Raw genomic sequence first — 23,170 nt, 5'->3', positions numbered from 1 at the left:
CAAAAGTGTGTGCTCAGAAGTGTGAAAGAGAGTGCGTGCAAATGTGCCTTCACTCAGTGGGATCCCACCCCCAGTGAGTTAGGGCACCCCAGGGTCACCAGCCCTGGGGCACATAGCAACTCGGGCTTCCAAACTACCTGACCTCGATCCGGCGGTCACCTGGTCACCTACAAATGGTACCTTTAAACCAAATGCGTACACCAGAGCGATGACCGATGTGGTTCCCTGCCCTCACCTCGGCGTTCTGTCATTCCCCTACGATGGTCCAAGCTTCCACCCGCAGGGATGATTACTAACCTCAGCTTGAGCAGGTACTACACTTGATCTTAGCCATAAATTGTGCCATATCTAATAATTGCACCATGAGTTGTGCCAGATGACAAATACATCTCTAATACATCTGTAGTTCTTGGAAGATACTGATTCTCCTTGCGGACATCCAGCAGGCAGGGAGTCTTAAGGGCAATGCTCCCTGGGAAAAGTATGCAAAATAGCTCTCCAGGAGGAAGAAAACTGTCTCTCTAGTGCCATCTATGGGTGACTTCCCTGTAAGTCAATATCCAACCCTTTATAGAGCCTTGAAACATGACTCAGGCTTATAGCCAAACCAGAGACACCCATCTGTAGACAGCACTGTTTCAGATTGGATAATCCTACATACAGAGTAGGGTTCTGTACTGATGAGGAGCAACCACTCCGAAACAGTGCTGTCTACAGATGGGTATCTCTGGTTTGGCTATAAACCCCAGTTGTGTTTCAAAGTTCTATAAAGGGTCAGACATTGATTACAGAATAGTTACCTATAGGTGGCACTAGAGAGATATTTTTTTTTCTTTCTGGAGAGCTATTTTGCACGCTACATCTTTAGAAATGTTCTTTGAGAAACCGCTCTCATGTGCCTTACAAAGGATATGTTTTGTAGTCAGAGACTCAATATAAGTGTGGACTTGGCTTTGAAAGGCAACCAGACTTTCACATTTGCAGGGATCTTCTATCTGAACAACACTTCGCGCTTCCTCTGTAACAACAGAACAATACGACGTAAACAGTCAGTAAACATTTGCTAGTCTATTTTTCCTAATCGTTCTCAAAGTAATTTAAAGTAGATGTAGAGCTAAATCCTGTTGTAAGAGCAATTATGGCTGAAGGCTAACAACTTCTTACTGTGAGACAAAAGTATTAAGAAATGACGACGGTATGTGCCCAGATGCGTTCTTACAAATGGAAGATTTTGTGATTAATGAAAAGAATATTCAGCAACTTTCATACTGTGACTTACTGATCGGAACAGTGTATTCGAAATAATTGGAAAATTAGGCTCCTTGTCTGCAGCATTGAGAATTTATTACAGTTAAGCGGTAACTAAACATTCAACAAACTTCTGACATGTTATAGTGACATGTCAGAAGTTTTGATTGGTGGGGGTCCGAGCACTGAGACCCCCACAGTCTACGGGCCAGCGGTGTACGGGCTCATAGACTTTCTATCGAGTCCGTACACCGCTACATCGATTTCCGGAATAAGCCGAACAGAAACGAAGCGGCTGAGCGCTCACACGAGCACTTCTGCCACTTCGTTTAAACGATTGGTGGGGGTCTCAGTGCTCGGACCCCCACCAATCAAAACTTCTGACATGTCAGAAGTTTGTTGAACATTTTGTTGCCCTTTAAGAATGGACCCTATAACACTAGTGTAGAAGCATAGCGCCATAGCCCCCATCCTGCCACACAAGGGTCTAAAGCTTGTTCATCCCAACTCCCTACTACCCATCTGTGTAGGAGAAAAGTAAAGTTTGGCGCTTGTGACGAACCTCAATCCCTCATTTTTTGTTTGCTAATAGTGCAAAGGTGCAGCCCTGTTTAGGTTCTCGAAACTCATGGCGCAGGAGTCCTGGTCTCCATAGCAAATGCAAAAACTATTCTCCTATATACAATTCTAACATTGAAAGAGTTTTTAGCACTTTATAGGCCAATATGTCTTATTATTTATCATCTATGTAAGTTGGAAGTATTATAAAAATAGCAATTCTATCAATGTATAAAAAAAATCTCCTACCTGTTAATTTCCATACAAGGGACAGTAGTTAGAAGGGTATTCTCAGAATAGACAATTATTACCTGTCCACAGGATAGGTGATACTGTAATGGCAGGAAGGAGGTGAAGGGAAAGTGAGCCCTAATCTACCCACCGCCCTGTCCCTGCCTACTTGCAACGACCCGCCCTAGGCGACGAGGTACAACTGGGCGGCGGTCCCTACGCTGTCTAAGTGCACAGGAAAACAAACAGGGAACACGCAAGGGAAGGGGCAGTAGCCACGAAACGCCACGAGGAAACGGAGCGGCGAACGAACAGTCAGGACCAGGACGAAGTGAGTACACCCAAGCGGGCACGGAGACAGAAGCAAGCCAGGGGCAAAGCAAAGCAGGTCAAGCAGAACTGCAGCAAGGCAGAAGCACGGCAGAAGCAGGCTGGAGCAAGCAGCAGTGGGGCCAGGAATCCAAAAGAATTACAAGCGCTGAGGGAGAGAACAGGGCAGGTAATAAAGGACAGGGGGCGGAGCTAACTCCGACAGACCAGGCCGCGATAGGCTCTCCCACTCCTGAGCCTGCCACCCTGGTTGGTGGGAGATGGTGTCAGTCGAACAGGTCTGGCCTCAGGTGTGGATTGATTAATCCCAGGAGTATACCTAGATGAAGTACCTGGCAGATCCCTAACAGATACATTTTTGAGTGGTGGAGACCCCACCACTGGGCCCCCCACCGATCACGAGAATAGGGGTCTGTCCCAAGCTCCTAATGTCTCCTAACTGCACAACCACAGTGAGGAGAACTTTCAAGGGAGCGGCAGTCTAGCATGTGCGGTGCCGCTTCATTAATAGACTATAGGACTGATGGAGACAGAAGAGTACAGCGCTTGGCTGCTTCCATCAGCTCCGTAGATTTTGAATGGAGTAGCAGGCGCATACTCGATCGCTGATCTATTCATGATCTCCCTCAATGTGAGGAGGGCTCGGAACCCCCATTCCAGTGATTGGTGGGAGGTCCAGTGGTGTTGGTCCCAGCGATTAGACACGTGTCATCTATCCTGTGGATAGATGATAAATATCTATTGTGGGAAAACCCCTTTATAAGATATTGGGAGAGATTTACTAAGCAAATTGCGCCATAAAAGTGAGTTATGTGTCATGCAGCAAATGTGTTTAGAGACTTGTGTCTAAAGTGTGTAGAAAAAGTCACATGGCTAAGAAGAGTCGTAAAATGCTACAAATTTATTAACAACATGCACCATATTTTGTGGTGCAAAGGATTGGTGTAAAGTATGCCCACCATGAGGTGGCGAATGGAAGAGAAAAGTGTCTAAGAAGTCTAACGAGTTGAGACAAATTTATTATACCGCGTGCAACATTTTTATAAATTTGGAGCATTTTGTGCTATTCTCTGTTTTGTAAAATTATGTATCTTATGATAATATTGATAAATCTTCCCCGATGTATAAAAAGATATTCAAAGGAGTTTTCGGAGAAAAAAATATATTCAGAAACCTCTTCATTTCTGTTAGAGAACCTTTAACAAGGTCTTTCTCCTGGTCTTCAGCAATAAGAATTTATTATAGCGGCCAGGGCTTTCAGAGGCATCTGCGTTGCAATGACCATAAATGCGCCGCGAGCAGTTGTCACTTCCCTTCCCCCACTCTTCTTTAAGCATCTTAATACAAAATTTAATTTCTCCGTAGGGAGCGGCAATGAGCACAGTAAAAACAACATTCCCTGGTAGAAGGGGGGAAAAAGAATGCTTTACCCCGACTAAGGCCTGAGGGTAGTGACCTTCAGAATAACAAAAAGGTGTTTTGTAGAAGTTACAATATAATTTACTTTAATATTAATTGTGACTGGATTTGCTCTTTTAATCATAGGCAATGTTTTTGTTTTCACAGCCCCTTACAGCGAGAAGCTGGAATCTTACGTGAACAGGTCTTCTTGTCTGGGTTGAGTGAGTAGCCGTTGCGACACTTGCATTGATAAGACATAGCAGATGCCAGACAGATATGCTCACAGTCGTGTCTCCCTAGTGCACATACATCTATACCTGTACAAAGAGACAAAGTCATAGCATCTTTATCATGTAAATCTACATCTGATGTCATAACTTCTCAAAACCTGAAAATTCATGGTTGAAATAAATTATCCAAATCCTCCCATGTCACTTGAGAGCCCCTATCACATCACAATTATACCCTACGTTTAGCGTGTATGTCGGGCAAGCTCCCAACATACATGCTGAACAAGTCCATAGGCCTCCATTAGCCCGATGGGCCAAGAGAGTGTCCTTTTTGCCTCCATCGGGCTGGTATATGTCTGTATACCTTTTTTTAGAAGGGGGGAATAGCGTAGTAGACTACACTATCCCATCCTGAGGGATCAGGCAAAAAAAATAGGCATACTACGCAGTATACGTTTTTTAACATGGGAGCCTAAAGGTGACTAATGCCACTGTATGGCATCCGTCACAAATATACGTTAAACGTATGCGTTGGGAAGCTACCCCAGGACTGGAGTCCCTGGCTAGAACGCTTCCGATGCTCTGGCCTGGGACTCCATCATTGTAAAGCTTCTGACATCACTGTCCATATATGGACAGTGACGCCAGGAACTTCCCCGGACACACTGCTTCAGGTAGTGCTCAGCCCGGGGTTTCGGGCGAAGTATCCCACTGTATGCCTATATAGTGGGATACGTTGCAGTCTTTCCTCGGGGGTATACATCGGAAGTCCCAACGTATACCTCCAACGGGTACAAAAATCTGAGATATGAGGGGTTGTGTGGTTGGGTTTTTACACTGTAGATCTGGCATTGAAATTTGTGTGAACCAATTGGGAATAAAAGTTCATAAAATACAATCACCCGTATAGCATTCTGTGGTTTAGAAAAAAACAGTCAGACCCAGGAGCCACAAGGTCTGTGCCACAATGTGAATGCGACAAAACCTAAGGATATATTCACACAGGGTGGGTGTGGCATGGCAAAGAGGAGCGGCAAAAGTGCATTTTTGTACATGACTAATAAGCTCTATAAGCAGAGAGAAATTTAAATTTCTAACTTAATCTTCCTCTGGCATGTCATATACAGTGAAGGAAATAAGTATTTGATCCCTTGCTGATTTTGTAAGTTTGCCCACTGTCAAAGACATGAACAGTCTAAAATTTTTACGCTAGGTTAATTTTACCAATGAGAGATAGATTATATAAAAAAAATAAAAATAAATCACATTGTCAAAATTATATATATTTATTTGCATTGTGCACAGAGAAATAAGTATTTGATCCCTTTGGCAAACAAGACTTAATACTTGGTGGCAAAACCCTTGTTGGCAAGCACAGCAGTCAGAGATTTTTAGTAGTTGATGATGAGGTTTGCACACATGTTAGATGGAATTTTGGCCCACTCCTCTTTGCAGATCATCTGTAAATCATTAAGATTTCGAGGCTGTCGCTTGGCATCTCGGATCTTCAGCTCCCTCCATAAGTTTTCGATGGGATTAAGGTCTGGAGACTGGCTAGGCCACTCCATGACCTTAATGTGCTTCTTTTTGAGCCACTCCTTTGTTACCTTGGCTGTATGTTTCGGGTAATTGTCGTGCTGGAAGACCCAGCCACAAGCCATTTTTAATGTCCTGGTGGAGGGAAGGAGGTTGTCACTCAGGATTTGACGGTACATGGCTCCATCCATTCTCCCATTGATGCGGTGAAGTAGTCCTGTGCCCTTAGCAGAGAAACACCTCAAAAACATAATGTTTCCACCTCCATGCTTGACAGTGGGGACGGTGTTCTTTGGGTCATAGGCAGCATTTCTCTTCCTCCAAACACGGCGAGTTGAGTTAATGCCAAAGAGCTCAATTTTAGTCTCATCTGACCACAGCACCTTCTCCCAATCACTCTCAGAATCATCCAGATGTTCATTTGCAAACTTCAGATGGGCCTGTACATGTGCCTTCTTGAGCAGGGGGACCTTGCGGGCACTGCAGGATTTTAATCCATTATGGCGTAATGTGTTACCAATGGTTTTCTTGGTGACTGTGGTCCCAGCTGCCTTGAGATCATTAACAAGTTCCCCCCGTGTAGTTTTCAGCTGAGCTCTCACCTTCCTCAGGATCAAGGATCCCCCACGAGGTGAGATTTTGCATGGAGCCCCAGATCGATGTCGATTGACAGTCATTTTGTATGTCTTCCATTTTCTTACTATTGCACCAACAGTTGTCTCCTTCTCACCCGGCGTCTTACTTATGGTTTTGTAGCCCATTCCAGCCTTGTGCAGGTCTATGATCTTGTCCCTGACATCCTTAGAAAGCTCTTTGGTCTTGCCCATGTTGTAGAGGTTAGAGTCAGACTGATTAATTGAGTCTGTGGACAGGAGTCTTTTATACAGGTGACCATGTAAGACAGCTGTCTTTAACGCAGGCATCAAGTTGTTTTGGAGCGTGTAACTGGTCTGGAGGAGGCTGAACTCTTAATGGTAGGTAGGGGATCAAATACTTATTTCTCTGTGCACAATGCAAATAAATATATATAATTTTGACAATGTGATTTTCTTTTTTTTTTTAAATATAATCTATCTCTCACTGGTAAAATTAACATTGCCTAAAAATTCTAGACTGTTCATGACTTTGACAGTGGGCAAACTTACAAAATCAGCAAGGGATCAAATACTTATTTCCTCCACTGTAGGCTTGTTGAAAGATGACACTGGTGGTTGCACTGAACTGGAACTGGTTATGAGTTCACTGAACGAAGGGCCTGTCTATATTGCATCCAAACTTCTTTGGCACTGCTAGTGTCAGAATTCTGTCCCAGACGCTCCTGTGTCGCAGGCAGTATCTCTTCTCATTGAGCTTTAGTTATACTGGACAGCTCCGCCGCTGAATCTATTGTCTAGGTTCTAGTTAATTCTTGCCTCTTGAGATTCCTTGCCTTGATTATCTGATTAGTCTCATCCTTTTGGCTCCTATATAACCATGGTCCTTCCTCCTTGCCAGACTATTAAGCTTCCTTCTTCTAGTCTAGTTCATTGCTGTCTTATTTTACAAACTGTTGCTGCTTATCTGTGTACCGAGCGTGGTTTGTAGTCTGACCACGTCTCGGCCTCACGCTACAACCTGTTGCTTCAAATCTGTGTACCGAACTTGGATTGTTTCCTGATCATGTATGTGCCTCACACTACAAACTGTTGCTGCTTATCTGTGTGCCGAAACTGATTTGTTTCCTGATCACATCTCTGCCTCATGCTACAAATCCTTGCCACTTATCTGTGTATTGAACTTGGATTGTTTTGTGACCACGTCTCTGTTTTCTGCTACAAACTGTTGCTGCTTGTCTCTGTACCAAACCTGGACTGTTACTTGACTGCTCTCACTATTACAAGCCTCCTGTCTGATTGTTTCAGCCACTGGATGAATCTGCTTCCAAACCTTGACAGCCTGGACACAATAAATATTAATGTCACTCTATATCAAACATTGATTTGGAAAAATCTACGGTCATAAATCTCCAAACAATCCAGTTTGGGGACCTATAACTCAAAGGCCATTGTCATCATACAATGTATTTAGGGAGAATTCACCTTTTAATTATTTTTGTGGAAATCTGTTTTATGTTAATTTTCTCTTTAAGCATATGTGATCATTTCCTTACCGTAAGCGTTATCAGTTCAAGAGCACAGTATGCGTTGTATCATCCTATTTATTTGTGCGCCAGTTTTAAAACAAAAGTGGTGCTAGGGGGCGCATATGAGCTTACTGCATAATGTTTTACCTTTGTGTTCTTTATGTAAACAATATGCAGTCAGCTCTCTCTACTGGTGACTGCAGGCAGACAGAATTTCATCATCTAACCCTACCGTATGTCTATGCAGTATCTGAGCTTTGCATCAGAAAAAGGGAGTTCCAACCATTATAAAGATATACAGCTAGGTCCATAACTATTTGGACAGTGACACAGTCTTCATGATTTGGGCTTTGCATTCCCCCACATTGGGTTTGAAATGAAACAACTGAGATGCAATTGAAGTGTAGACTTTCAGGTTTAATTCAAGAGGTTGAACAAAAATATACTGTGAAACGTTTAGGAGTTGCCAACATTTTTCTACACAACCGCCTCATTTCAGGGGCTCAAAATTAATTGGACAAAAATAAAATGTTTTTTTTATTTATATTTTGTAGAGAATCCTTTGCAGGCGATGACTGCCTGAAGTCTGGAACCCATGGACATCACCAAACGCTGGGTTTCCTCCTTTGTGATGCTTTGCCGGCCTTTACTGTATCTGTCTTCAGTTGTTGCTTGTTTGTGGGTCTTTCTGCTTTATGTTTTGTCGTAAACAAGTGAAATGTTCGATCAGTTTGGGATCTGGTGATGACTCGGCCATTGCAGAATATTCCACTTCTTTGCCTTATTAGCTCCTGGGTTGCTTTCTCAGTTTGTTTGGGGTCATTGTTCATCTGTCCTGTAAAGCGACGTCCAATCAACCTTGCTGCATGTGGTGGAATCTGAGCAGAAAGTAAATCCCTGAACACTTCAGAATTCATCCGGCTGCTTCTGTCTTCAGTCACATCATCAATAATCACTAGTGACCCAGGGCCTTTGGCAGCCATGCATGCCCATGCTATCACACTGCCTCCACCTTGCCATCACACTGCCTCCACCATGCCATCACACTGCCCCCACCATGCCATCACACTGCCTCCACCATGTTTAGCAGAGGATGTGGTGTGCTTTGGATTATGAGCCGTTCCAAGCCTTCTCCATACTTTCTTCCTCCCATCATTCTGGTACAGGTTGATCTTAGTTTCATGCTGTTCCAGAACTGGGCGGCTTCTTTACATGTTGTTTGGCAAAGTCTAATCTGGCCTTTCTATTCTTGAGGCTGATTAATGGTTTTCACCTTGTGGTGAACCCTCTGTATTTGCTCTCACAAAGTCTTCTCTTTATGGTAGACTTAGATACTGATACACCTACTTCCAGAAAAGAGTTCTTCACTTGGGTAGATGTTGTGAAGGGTGTTTTCTTCACCATGGAAAGGATTCTGCGATCGTCCACCACTGTTGTCTTCCGTGGATGTCCAGGCCTTTTGGAGTTCACGAGATCACCAGCGCACTCTTTTTTTTCAAGGATGTACCAAACTGTTGATTTGGCCACTCCTAACATTTGTGCTCTCTCTCTCATGGATTTCTTCATTTTTTTTCAGCCTAACGATGGTCTGTTTCACTTGCATTGAAAGCTCCTTTGACCTCATGTTGTGTGTTCACAGCAACAGCTTCAAAATGCAAATGCCACACCTGGAATCAACTCCAGACCTTTTACCTGCTTAATTGATGATGGATTAACGAGGGAATAGCCCATGAAGCCCATTAAATAGCTTTTGAGATATTGTCCAATTACCTTTGGTCCCTTGAAAAAGAGGCAGCTACATATAAAACAGCTGTAATTCCTAAACCCTTCCTCAAATTAGGATGTGAATACCCTCAAATTAAAGCGGAGAGTCTGCACTTTAAACCCATATTGATTATATGACTGTATATTCAATATGTTTTCGTAAACAGCTAAAATTCCAAAACTTGTGTCACAGTCCAAATAATTCTGGACCTAACTGTATTCGGAAATTAATCAGAGCAGAATTTTGCACATATTTGCATTAAAAAATGAAATTATGTTCAATCGTGGACATAAAACTTGAAATGTGACAGGCGAACATTTGTGCCAATAAAGCTTGCATCTGTTTATAAGTCTACTATTAATTCACATGCTGATCAGAAGGTCAAGGAAATACAACAAAAGGAAAACTTTTAAAAATTCCCATAGTGTAACTTTATATGAATCACATTTACGTAGCTGAATGGTCATCCTTACGTGAGCAGGTCTTCTTGTCTGGATTTAGTATGTAGCCGTCACGACACTTGCAGTGATAGGACGTAGCGGTGGCTGTACAGATGTGTTCACAGTCGTGTCTCCCCGGAGCACATAAATCAACTCCTAGAGAACATTAAATATAAAAGAATTCATCATATCCGGTTTTAACCTGTTTCATCTGTATATGCCATGCGGGCAAAAACCGCATCACAAAACAGCGGCAATTCGTGATAGAACCGATAAACGTTGTAATTTTTTTACATGATTCAAGAGTGCAGTAAGTTTGTGTCTATTCTTTTTTTTACCTTTCTTACTACATATGTTGTATTTTGAGACACTACTGCACCCAAAATATCATTAGGTGGTGCCTGCCCTTCATTTGATCTCACTAAACATCAGTGCACACTAGGAAACTATAAAGGAGCAGCTGTCAGATAACTGCAGCTCCATTCACTCTTTTCGGCACTGCCCAGGAATAGGAAGCTCCGGAACATTGAGTCTATAGTAGGCTGCTTATATGCGGATTACAGTTTCAACAACTATAGAAGAGAATAGTTCTAGTCCCATGAGGGACACATCTTTTCATAGAAGATTACTACATGTCAAATGTTAGGAATAGCCTCGAAATACAGTTTGTATCTGACAACAACTCTTCTAGCTTTAGGGTACCCATGCTGTCGGTCTCCCTGTCAGTCTCTGTATCACTGATTCCTCCTTGAAAAGAGTCAGACGGTCCCTGCTGTGCCTCCGAAAGTATCAGTATAACTTAAATTCAAGCATATATATTTTACATTTAGGTTCGACAAGTCTAGCTATATTCATTCTGCTGACTCTTAATGTGGTCAATTAGTTATTAAGGGGGCAGTTACTTTTTCCACATGGGTGATATAGGTGTTAGATAATACTGTTTCTTAATTGGGGGAAATATTTTTCATGTCACCATAAACAGGAAACATTTTTAACAAGGTTCCCTAGGACTTTAATGTTAATGGACTATCCTTAAGGGTAGGCCATCTTTGTTTGATCGTTAGGTGTCCAACCTCCAGGACTCCCGCCAAACAGTACAATAAAGAGGCTGCAGCACCCCTGCAAGAGCCGCATTACATTAATTGTTTACATAAGTGCAGCAGTTCATCCGTACATACAGAAGTGCTTGCTATTGCTGCTCAGCCATCAACGTTAAAGTCCCAAAGAACCCCTTTTATCTATTATATTAGGATAAAATTGAAGTAGTCACCACAAAGTTTCTAGAAAAAAAAAGGATCAAAGGAAAATTCAGAACTAATGTCATTAGAACTAAGATCTACTTAAACCAAACATTACTTAAAGATATAGTCTACTTTAAATAACCTCTATCCATATGCCCTATTAGGACAATTTGATGCAATGGAGGGGAATCCTTGCTCGGGACCTCATTTATTTATTAACTAAAGTGGGGAGCCAAAAACAGTAGATTACTTGTGGGGGGGGGGGGGTGCCCGAGCATGATCAGATCATTGTCAGGGGGACCTACTAAACCACACAACCTTTTTAAAATTAACCCAGGGCGATAAATAAATTTAGTTTTTCTCTAATTTCTGCAGAATACAAAAATAAATTGTACTTGTATAGTTCTCCCTTATGTACTATCATTCCCCAATTACCAAACTCTGTAATAATGTGATCGTTTAGGTGTAAAACATAGACATACTGTGATTCAGATACAAAAGCTACTTTAGTTGTCTGTTTTGAAACTACTATTGTGGTAGTCCAGGTTTGGGAATAGTAACGGGGCCTACACCTGCCCCAAAAAGTCTTAGTGTCTATAAAGAGACATAAACCGCTTTACATCATCAAATAAAGATAGGTACATGTTCTTGTTTTTTATGTGGGGGTAATGCCTTGGGCCTATAGTGGTTTTATTTTGATTTCTCTTGCTGATAATGACCATCAGCTTCTTCATGTATAAAACCATTATCATTCTTTTATTGTGAAAGAGAATTTACGCAAACTTGTTAGAGATACTTTAGGAGATTAGAAAACACTTATTTATATATCCAAAGGGGAATTTTAAAGTTTGGGTAATGTGACCGAAGACTCCATGTCTGACCACGCCCATTGTTGTAATACAAACTAAACGTATTATATTATATATGCAAAAAATTATTTTAATTTGGCTACGGGACTTGATAGGTTGCGTTATCAAACATACCAGGGTAACAGTCTGACATAAAGATGTAAAAAAGAAAAAATACTTCCCCATCTATTCCCTGTCCTCTCTACTACCACCACATATATATATGCCAGATGCCCTTGTCCTGGCAGCTACATCTTGTACACTTTTTTGGGAGACATGTGTCGATCTCCGTATTCTTCACTAAATACTTCATGAAGGGCTGTCTCTATAGGTACACCAGTCATGGTGCCAGTGGACAGTGGTTAAATCAATGAGACATTGAGAAATTTCATGAAGTTAGTCAGCCCAATTTAATAATGTGGCGCCCAAAAGACATAGCTTGAAGCTCCTGGACCTCAGCGCATAACCTGAATTCGAGTCCACCCCCTAACATTCATGTGACATTGCGAAAAAGGACATAATATATAGTACAAGCATATATCTTTCCTCTGAGGGACTTTTACATAAGTGTCTCATAAGACTGCCTTGTGTTGGTAAATGATCCCAACCGGAATTGCCAAACCTGATGACACTTATCTGGAGCTGTGCTGGAGGGAGTGTGGTGTATATAATGCACATTTCTATATATGTGGTAGCAGTGCCACTCTAAATATAGACAGAAGGTATATATAAACAATCTCATTTCCAATATTTCTTCCAAGAGGATAGCTTCGGACCCTGCTCTAGTGCTCAGCTTTTTTTTTTTTTACTTAGACTCCACAAAAAATTCTACGGTTGCGGCAACTCAAATGATCCTAACTGCAAGAGGGCACCATCACAAAAATGTGGAAAAGTTCTTCTTCCTCAATATAATCTTTATACACCCTTTGATATGGTGACCGGGCTGCTCACAAAGCTATATGGTGATAATGGAACCAGTGTAATATTTTTTCTCCCTCCCTTTGTCTCCGTACTAGTTTGAATCACAGCCATTCACACGTTGGTGGGCCCAGTGCAAAGATTTCATGACGGAGCTCCCCTTCCTCATCATTTTCATACCCGCCAACATTTCATAATGAGAATGGCACAAAGCACACCCCAGTTCTTGCCCCTCAAAATACATTTACATGCACGCATTATAAAAACATACCACATATATACATACACCACACATATAGATACACACACCACATATACTGTACACATACATACATACATACATACATACATACCATACTGTATATACATACATAAATTACATCCCCAAACCATATAAATACATATACACATTACACTACATATACCCACACACCACATATATATGCAGCACATACTGTACAGTATATACATACACGACATTTATACATACACACATAAACCATACATTTACATGCACACATTATACACACACCACATATAAACATACATCATACATACACATACATACACCACATATATACACACATTATACACACCACATATATACATACATATCCACATGCTCCACAAATATACATACACATGCCACATATATACATACACATACCACATATATTTCCAGCACTTACATAATACACTACTGGTCAAAATTTGGTGAAGAGGTGATATGACGGCTGACTCTGTGCCGTTTCTTTACGATAAGTGAAATCAATTTTGTTTAGTGTAGTGAGCATTTTCACCCCACAGGTCTTTTCCATAAATGATTGCGCTGCGGATGGTGCAAAGTAAAAATATTTTTATTCCCTAGATATGCCATTTCAGTGGCAAATATGTCGTGCCCAGCTTGTGCCACTGGAGACACACCCCCCAAAAATTGTTAAAAGGGTTCTACCGGGTATGGTGATGCCATATGTGTGGATCCAAACTGCTGTTTGGGCACAGTGTAGGGCTCAGAAGGGAGGGAGCGCCATTTGGCTTTTGGAGCGTGGATTTGCTTGGTGCTAGTTTTGTTTGGAATTTACTGGTATTTTAGTTTATAATGTGGGGGTACATGTAAGCTGGGCAGAGTACAACAGGGGCATAGTCAGGTGGTATAATAATGGGGTAAAAAAAACCTGTAAAATAATCCATAGATGTGTGTCACGCTGTGCTCAATCCTTTCTGCACAGGCCGGTGTCGCACTGATATATGGCATCCTTTCTTATCCCCCTTTTGGTCCAAACTCCGCACCTTTGCGGTTTGGGAAATGCTGCCGGGAAAGTGTTGTCCTGGTATAGTATGGGTGCCCTCGCTTCCAGCATATATGTTTGGGCCCTCCCCTTCCTGGTTCTCTAATTTTAGGGCCTTGATAAATCGCCTCGTGAAACAGAAGAAATGTTCCCTGCGGGCTGCACAGCTGCAGATTTTTTGTTTCCTGACTTATTGGAGCCTTAAATAATATAATTTTTTCATAGCTTTTTTTGCGGGACGAGCTGTAGTTATTTTTGATACCATTTTGGGGTACATGCGACTTTTTGATCACTTTTTATCGGAGGCAAGGTGACCAAAAAACAGCAATTCTGGCATAGTTTTTTTTTATGCACCATGCATTCTAAATTACATGTTACCTTTTTTCTGCGGGTCAGTACAATTCTGGTGATACCAAATTTATAGCACTTTTTTATGTTTTACACCTTTTTGCACAATAAAATTACTTTTGTAAAAATGTTTTTCTGTCGCCATGTTGTGAGAACCATAACGTTTTGATTTTTTTGTCAACGGAGCTGTATGAGGGCTTGTTTTTTTGCGAGAAAAAACGTATAGTTTTTATAGGTACCATTTTTGGATACATGCAACTTTTTGCTCACTTTTTATTCAAATTTTTTTAGGGAAAGAAACAGAAATTCTGGCATTGTTCTTTGCGTTTTTATTTAACGTTTTTATTTTACGCTTATTGCCAATTATTTTTTTCCACTTTTTTTTTTTACACTTTTCTTTAGTCCCACTAGAGGGCTTGAAGGTCCAACAGTCAGATTTTTTTTCTAATACATTGCACTACCTATGTAGTGCAATGTATTAGATCTGTCAGTCATTCACTGACAGCAAGCCGATTAGGCTTTGCCTCCGGGCGGGGCCAAATCGGCTTCTGTAATGGCAGAGCAGAAGGCCATTGTTAGTTGCCATAGCAGCAGTCGGCAGCCCTGCGATTGCATGGTAGGGCTGCCGATCTGCTACCAACCTCTAAGATGCAACGATTGCTGCATCTAAGGGGTTAATGGCCAGAATCGGAGCCAGCAACCTACATACAGCTGGCATCCTCGCTGATGACACCGGCTCAGCTCCTGAGCCGGCGCCATCTTGCCGGCGGCTATGGAAGCCTTTTAGGCCCTGCCTCTCACATGTATGGGCTAGTGAAAGGGGCTAAATACACTGTTTTTGCACAGGGACCCTCAGTTGCCTGTGTCTGCCAAAGCCACAATGTTCTCCTTCTGTCTACATAATATCTCCAAAAACGTAAATAAAAAATTATGAACTGTCCACTTTTGAAGGTAGTTCTCCTTTTTTGAACAAGAGGGAAGATTACTTACCACAAAGAGACTCCTTAAACTTTGAGGTGAGCTTTTCAATGACTCCATAAGTTTCCACATAAAAGACATGATCTTCTAAGGGATCGCTGGCCATCAGCTTAAGAGACTGTATATCTGCCCTATCTACTCCAACCGCATAGATCTCTATACCAGAGGCCCGCGCCCTGGCAGCTACATCTTGTACCCTGTCTTGGGGCCTGCCATCTGTCACAATGATCGCTACTTTAGGTATCTTGAAGGACACATGGCGTGCTCCTGATTCCTGAGTAAATGCTTCTTCAACGGCTGCCTGTATGGCAAGTCCAGTCATGGTTCCAGTGGCCAGTGGATTAATAAAGGAGACGGCCTTCTTCATGGCAGATTTGTTAAAGTGGGTCTTTAAGAAGAATTCCGTCTTCACTGTGCTGGCATAGTTTACCACAGATACACGAGTTGCACGTTCACCGGTATCTAGTGTATCAATCATGTCTGAAAGGAAGATCTTGACTTTTTCAAACTCCTGAGGACGGACACTGCGGGAACTGTCAATGATAAACACCAAGTCCATGGGCCGGCTCTTACAGGCAGTGTCTGTAAAGATAGTAGCCCACAAATACATGTTAGATGCAGCCATATTTATAGTCTATACATTCCATCTAAGGGTGCTTTTACACGGGCCGTAAAAACAAGTGACAGCTCGTTGATCGGCCCTCGTTTGCTCTTTCTACAAGGAGCGATGATTGGTTATGCATGCTGACGAGCGACCGTTCCTGCGATCGCTCATCCCCATACATTTCCATCATGTTGGCAGCATATCTTTCTGTTTTAACAGGGAGATTTGCTGCCGACAATGATAATATTTTGTGCTGCATAAATGATAGGATCAGCTGATGACTGAGCGTTTGCTCGTTCATTGGCTGATCGTTGCCATGTTTACACAGGACAATGATCGGGAATGAACGTTCATATAAACGCTTGTTTGCCCGATCATTGACCTGTGTAAAGGGGCATTAAGACTGATGTTCTAGGTTCATCTTTGGCTAACCAGACCTTTGATCAGTGGTCTCCAACATGTGACTACAACTCCCAGCATGCCCTAACAGTCGGTTAGCTGTCCAGGCATGCTATAAGTTGATATTTTGCTACAGCTGGAGAGCTACGGGTTGGAGACCACTGCCTTAGATAATACTCCTGCATGGGCAGCATTTTGCTGAATGCACACAAAGGATTACTAGAGTAGCCACCTGTAGGTGGCAGTAGAGATAGTTTTCAGCCTTGTGGAGGAGAGCTATTTTGCATTCGTATACCTTTACATATGAATATATCTAAAACAAAATTCACAGAAAAATGACTGAATAAAAAGACCAGTCAGGATGCGTGCAAGAAGATTGTGGGCCGTACATTGGAGAATACAGGAGAGGCACAGATTGTGTCTCCCCTGCAGCTTGGGATGTGCAGATCAGACGTTTCAGTAGCAGCTAACTGGAGCAATTCGAATGAAAAAGAAATGATTTAGGTGATGGCAGCATTTGTTGCCAAGGAACTTTCCTGGAGGATGTTATTCTTCATAAAACTTTTGGAAAGTCCCGGCCCCCCCCCCCCTTGATTTTATGTTAATAAATAGTATATTAATTACATCACAATGTTATTTATTTATTATGAAAAGTTCTGCAACTTTTTATTTGTGTTTCATTTCTTGACCATTTTCAAGATCTCTGTTTGATGTCGGGGGGGGGGGGGGGGGGGGGGGGGCATTTTGTCACTCTGTTCCCAAGCTGGCTACAAAATATTTGAGAAAAAAAACGTTTGTGGAAATTCTACTAAACTGTCTAGAAATTTAGAAAAGCTCAATGGAGCAGCACTGTATCTGTATCCCATGAAAACTACAACCATTTCTGCCACATCCCATCCCTTTACCACCCCCCCCCCCCCACACTTCTGGATCATATGGTCGCCTCCCACTTTAAATTTCCAGCAAACTTTTGGAGTCACACACTTCACTGCTTAGTAATATGATTTAATAAAGTTTTGACCTCCAGCGTGACACTTTATGTATAATTTATAATTCAATCCACCGAAATAATTTCTTTAAATCATCTAACTGTGAAATCTCAACATTACTGCAACCTCAAAATTTCCATATGGAAATTAAATCGTACTTTTTGTGATGATCAGTAGGTTTACCGTGACCTTATTAGCAGCTACCAAACACATCTGTCTCTGTCGATTTTTACCTGGTACCTGAGCGTCGATCAATGATTTAAATGGAGCAACAATCAGAATGTATGGGGATGAGCGATCGATAATACAATAGTTCGTCCCCATACATTTTGCATCTTGTCAGCGGCACATCCCGATTACACGGGAAGATGTGCTGCCAACAAGCGACCATTTTTTGTGATGCATAAAAGATCTAATCAGCCAACAGGGGTGATCGCTGCCTTGTTTACACTGGGTAATGATCCGGAACCAAATGCGCGTTCGCCCCAATCATTGGGCTGTGTAAAAGAGTCGTCACTCTGGGATATTTTTTACTTGTACTTGTTAGGGTATGTTCACACACAAACTCCAAAATGTTTGAAAATACAAAGCGGTTTTCAAGGGAAAACAGCTCCTTATTTTTAGACGTATTTTAAGCCACTCGCGTATTTCGCGGTGTTATTTACGGACGTTTTTGGAGCTGTTTTTCTATAGAGTCTATGAAAAACGGCTCCAAAAACGGCTGAAGAAGTGACATGCGAAAAAACCGGCCCGTCGGAACAGAACACCGTTTTTCCCATTGAAATCAATAGGCAGATGTTTGGAGGCGTTCTGCTTCCGATTTTTCAACGTCCCGAAAAACGGCTGAAAACACTCCGTGTGAACATACCCTTATAGGGAAGGACATAAAATCTCAGATTCAAGTTGATAGAATTGAATTAGGCTTCATTAGATATTCATGGTAGATTACTGGGAGTCGTTCACTGCTGGAGTCCTTGCCGGGGCTTAGAGGCAGAACAGTAAAGCTGGCAGCCGGTACCTCGATGCTTCCACGTAAGGTGGGCATTGGAAGGACCTCTGGGAGCTACATTAACCACATGGTGTTCCTCAGGACTCCTCCATCAATCAGGACTGTTTGCCTCTTGTGCTCAATGTAAACATTTGCCTTGTGAAGGAAACTTGGCGATCCCGGAGTTGTACTGTCAATGTTTGTTCGGGCAATAATATGTTCTCTTTTCCTTGTACTTTTTATTAACTTACTATTTTTATTAAGTAGCTCCATACTAACATTGAGATCAATGTACATCAAAAATTCTATAATATCCTGTGTGTAAACCCCGCCCGCTGTGAACCATGAGATTACTCCTCACTGACTCCTTTAATATAATATGAACATCTATGTTAGAATGCTTCACCCTATTATTTTTTTAAAGGTACAGAACATCTTTAATAGAAGAATCCTCTATTAAAGATGTTCTGTACCTTTAAAAAATAATCATATTAATGCCTGAACACACATTGACAGCACAAACTGTCTTTTAAAAAAAAAAAAAATATATATATATATATATATATATATATATATATATATATATATATATATATATAAAACTATATTTTATTAAACTATATTATAAGTTAATAGAGATGGGTTTCCCATTGGTTTATAAGGGCGGATTTACACGAACGTGATATACGTCCGTGCATTGCGCGTGATTTTCACGCGCATCGCACGGACCTATGTTAGTCTATGGGGCAGTGCAGACTGTCAGTGATTTTTGCGCAGCGTGAGTCCGCTGCGTAAAACTCACGACAGGTCCTATATTTCTGCGTTCTTCGCGCATCACGCACCCATTGAAGTCAATGAGTGCGTGAAAATCACGCACACCACACGGAAGCACTACCGTGGGACAAGCGTGATTCGCGTAACAGCTGTCAAAAGTATGATTGAAAACAGAAAAGCACCACATGCTTTTCTGTTTACAAACATCCAAACGGAGTGTCATAATGATGGCGGCTGCACGAAAATCACGCAGCCGCGCATCCTATGTGATGACACACAGAGCTGTTAAGTGCCTTTTGCGCACGCAAAACGCAGCGTTTTCTGCTTGCGCAAAACGCACACGCTCGTGTTAATCCGCCCTAAGTCGGGTGGAGAGAACAGCTGCAAAGAATGGAGCAGATTTATGAAAACTGTCTAAAACAAAAACGGTCTTTGTTGCCAATAGCAACCAATCACCGCACAGCTCTATATGCAGTGGAATGCAAAATAAAAGCTGTGCTGTGATTGGTTGCTATGGGCAACAAAGACCTTTTTTTTCATCAATCTTCCGTAAATGTGTCTCAGTCAAGAGGAACCGGCATGTCCTTGGATTACACAGACAGCCTAATAAGAACTGTGTAATACTTAATTTCCCCTGTGGGGGTGCTGTAGGGGATTGTACACTTACTGCCAGGTCCCTCTTGCAGATCATATCTGGTTGATGGGGGCCTAAACAGTAATCAGTTTTTCAGCAGGGGACTCTTCTAACACATGGTTCCAATCTGACCAGAGCAACATGGGGTTTGTGGGGGTTTTGTTCCTCCTACACATACTAATAGGTTAATTGGATTATTATAAAGTTGAACATTTTATGTATAAGAAGTGGGAAACTATATTGTGTGTCTCACTGGAGACCAAGGTGTAGGCCTCAATAACTAACAGTAAAACTGTCCGTGTTGCCCATAGCAACCAATCACAACGCAGCTTCCATTTTGCCAAAGCAGTTTTTTCTGTGAGATTTTGATAAATGAGGCTGTAAATAATCATTGTGATCCTGCAAAGTATGTTTCAACAGATCGGATACGCTGTGTAAAAGTACGCAGCGTATCCAACCTATGACCCGCAGGTAATTCCATCTGAAAAACCACACAAAATTGTGGTGCAGATTTTCGTCTGGAATTGCCACCGTGGAAGAGATGTGGAAAAAAAAAGCCAATACTCCCTGGCACTGTGATAGCATCGCGTCGCTCTATTTTTTTGCGCAGCATGGCCTCCTGTGTTGACGCTGCAGCCCATGTGACTGCTCTAGCCTGTTTATTGGCTGCAGCAGTCACATGGGATGAAACGGCATCCCACGAGATCGGGCTGCACGGAGAACAGCCGGGGAAACAAGGAGCCGTCGCTATGACAATGCCAGGGAGGTAAGTAAAGACTTTTTCATTAATTTTAAACAAAAAGTTTTTCGTTTTTTTTTCAGATTTGCGATTTTTGTTGAGGAATCTCAGAGCTTCTGCTGCTAAAATAGCACATTTGCATTTTGTTGGAGGTTTTACCTCCCCATTGAATTCAATAGGGAAAACCTACAACAAAAGTGCAGCGATTCTGCAGCATATATTGACACGCTGCGGATTTAAAAAAAAAATATACCGCAGGTCAATTCATGAATGGTTTTGCAGCAGGTGGATGAGATATGTTAAAATCTCATCCACTTTGCTGTTACTGTAAATGCTGCGGATTTGTCGCATATAGTTCCGTTGTGGAAATTCCGCAGCGTTTACGCTATGTGGGAACTCGGCCTAAGAGCCATTGTCCCTAAGATCAGATCTTGGGGTGAATTAGTGTAGGATCTATACTAGGGCCATGTTCACACGGTCAGGATTCTGTCAAGATTTAGGCACGAATTCCGTGCTCAAATCCTGTCGCAATCCGCTAACATTCTGCCCACAATGCATGTAAATGGGGTTTTCTATACCCCATTCCCATGCTCCGAAAAATATTTGCAGCATATAATAAACGTGCTGCAGATTTTATCGTGCCAAAAAGATATCAGAGTTTTAGCGGCGAATATCTGCTCGGCATGAGCACATTCAGCAGGAGGCAGCCATGTGGGATTAGTGTATCCTCATATCCTTTATTTTTTAATAAACTTAGATGTGATCGACAACAGCTCGATTCTGTGTTTCAGAGATACGCAGGACCCGCTGTCACTGAACCTGTCAGTCCCGCGGCCCTGACGGATTCTGGTCTTAGCGCACGCAGTATACAGGATACAGAGCAGCTGTATCTCACAAAGTAAAAATTATTTTTAATAAAAAGTATTTTGAAAGTTGCACCAATCACACTAATAGATTTTTATATATAAAAAAAAAAAAACTATTTCAAAAGGTGTACATAGCCTTTACAGAGTATGTGCTGTCGAATAGATTTGGACTTCTATTAAAGATGACGAGCTTTCCTCCTAAGGGCTTGTTCACACGTAACGGAATTACTGCAGAAAACGGTGCAGATTTTGCTGCGTTTTTTTTCAATGATGATGACATTTGTTAAATCTCACCCACTTTGCCGCTACTGTATTCTGCTGCATATTTTCCATCCGCAATTCCGCTACGTGTGGACAAGCCCTAAGTCGATCCTCCATGCAGTATATCTTTATAGACTAATTTTCTGTATTCTTTTTTTCTTTTCTTTTACTGTCACATTATTTTTAATGATATGTGTCATGATATGAATAGATTATTACTCATTTACTGGGGAGAAAAATAAATCAAAGCATAATGCACGGGTACATACGTCTACAATAAATGGTTGAAAAAACTATCTCAACATCTAAAAAACGTATTCAATTCCAAAGTATAATGTATAAAATATACAATGTACTTCCAAAATAATGTAAATATCAGGGACAATAGTGTATATAGAGGTGACCAATTTTTTGTAAATCAGGGGAAAAAGATCAATGCACTTAAAATCAGCAGCAAAAACTAATCTCAAACACGGCAAATCGATTTGCCAGTGGTGGTGAATTGGGAACCATTTGGTGAAATGGCAAAACGTGATTCGGAGAAGAAAAAAAAACTACGCTGCTCTAATTGTATCTAATCAAGTAAAATAAATTAGATTTATTTCTGTATATCCACAGATAAGTATGGATGATAACGGGAATCTGTGATGCTCCTACCTGTTGGCCGGTTTAGTTGAAGGGTCCTGGTCTCGGGTTTGGAGCGCAGATTTGTAGTGTGCGGAGGGCTGGCTAGTATTCCAGGTCTGGGCACTGGTAATACTGCGCTGCCATGAACCATAGGAGGGAAGATGTAGCTGTTATGAATGGGGTATCCGTACATCCTATAATGGGTCCCATGAACGCCGACCAGCAAAAAGCCAAAAGTGTAAAGAACAGCCCTGCTCAGGAACGGATCCATGCTGAGGGACACACAGGTTCTGTGCCTGCAAACTGCTACAATGAGATAGTGTCTGCAGAGGAGAGGTCTGCCAGGTGTCCTGTAACCCCCGCCTGACCACTGGAAATCCCACCCACTACTCCTCAGGAGAAAACCCACCCTTCACCTCTCCGCCCCACCACCTTGTAGGATTTGACACTACACAACAATTGTTGCATCAATATATAAGGATGTACGTTCACTTGAATTTATTGAATATATCACTGCCTATATGAACGATTAAAATAGAATTTTATTATAGAAATACCAAACTAAAAGGCGTAAGCATGATTGACCTGCACAGGAGGGGGGCATATGAGGGTACTAAATAGTGAGTGTACCGCACACTGCAAACAGATAATTCCCCCTTACTGTGTTATATAATAAACACCTGGTCGATCCGTGCCAATAAGCTGTGTCCCTACGCGTTTCCGCACCACTTATTGTTCAGGGTGCTTCATCAGGGGTCACAATAATGTATTAATACATCGAAATGACCGGGAGACACCTAATGCGT

General features: G+C 41.8%; 1 protein-coding gene across 1 annotated transcript; it reads right to left on the bottom strand.

Moving 5' to 3' along the window:
* Positions 1 to 326: 326 nt before the first annotated feature.
* MATN3 (matrilin 3) lies at positions 327 to 22,691 on the bottom strand. Its single transcript, XM_075863590.1, has 6 exons — positions 22,395 to 22,691; positions 15,496 to 16,065; positions 9,895 to 10,017; positions 3,963 to 4,085; positions 905 to 1,018; positions 327 to 472 (listed from the first exon to the last, which is right to left on the bottom strand). The coding sequence occupies exons 1-6, from the start codon at positions 22,633 to 22,635 to the stop codon at positions 327 to 329; spliced, it is 1,317 nt and encodes a 438-aa protein (XP_075719705.1). The 5' UTR covers positions 22,636 to 22,691.
* Positions 22,692 to 23,170: the final 479 nt, after the last annotated feature.

Source organism: Rhinoderma darwinii, chromosome 4 (genome assembly GCF_050947455.1).
Source record: "Rhinoderma darwinii isolate aRhiDar2 chromosome 4, aRhiDar2.hap1, whole genome shotgun sequence".
NCBI classification, from domain to species: Eukaryota; Metazoa; Chordata; class Amphibia; order Anura; family Rhinodermatidae; genus Rhinoderma; species Rhinoderma darwinii.
Note: the sequence above shows the minus strand (reverse complement) of the source record. Positions and strands in the feature narration are given on the sequence as shown.

Excerpts from the sequence above, each read along its gene's own strand:
- MATN3 (XM_075863590.1), bottom strand. The coding sequence starts at position 22,635 with ATGGATCCGTTCCTGAGCAGGGCTGTTCTTTACACTTTTGGCTTTTTG. Across the intron at positions 4,086-9,894 it reads AGACAAGAAGACCTGCTCAC|GTATAGATGTATGTGCACTA; the intron begins GTAAGGATGACC and ends CTCTTTGTACAG. Across the intron at positions 473-904 it reads GACTACAAAACATATCCTTT|GGAGCATTGCCCTTAAGACT; the intron begins GTAAGGCACATG and ends TACTTTTCCCAG.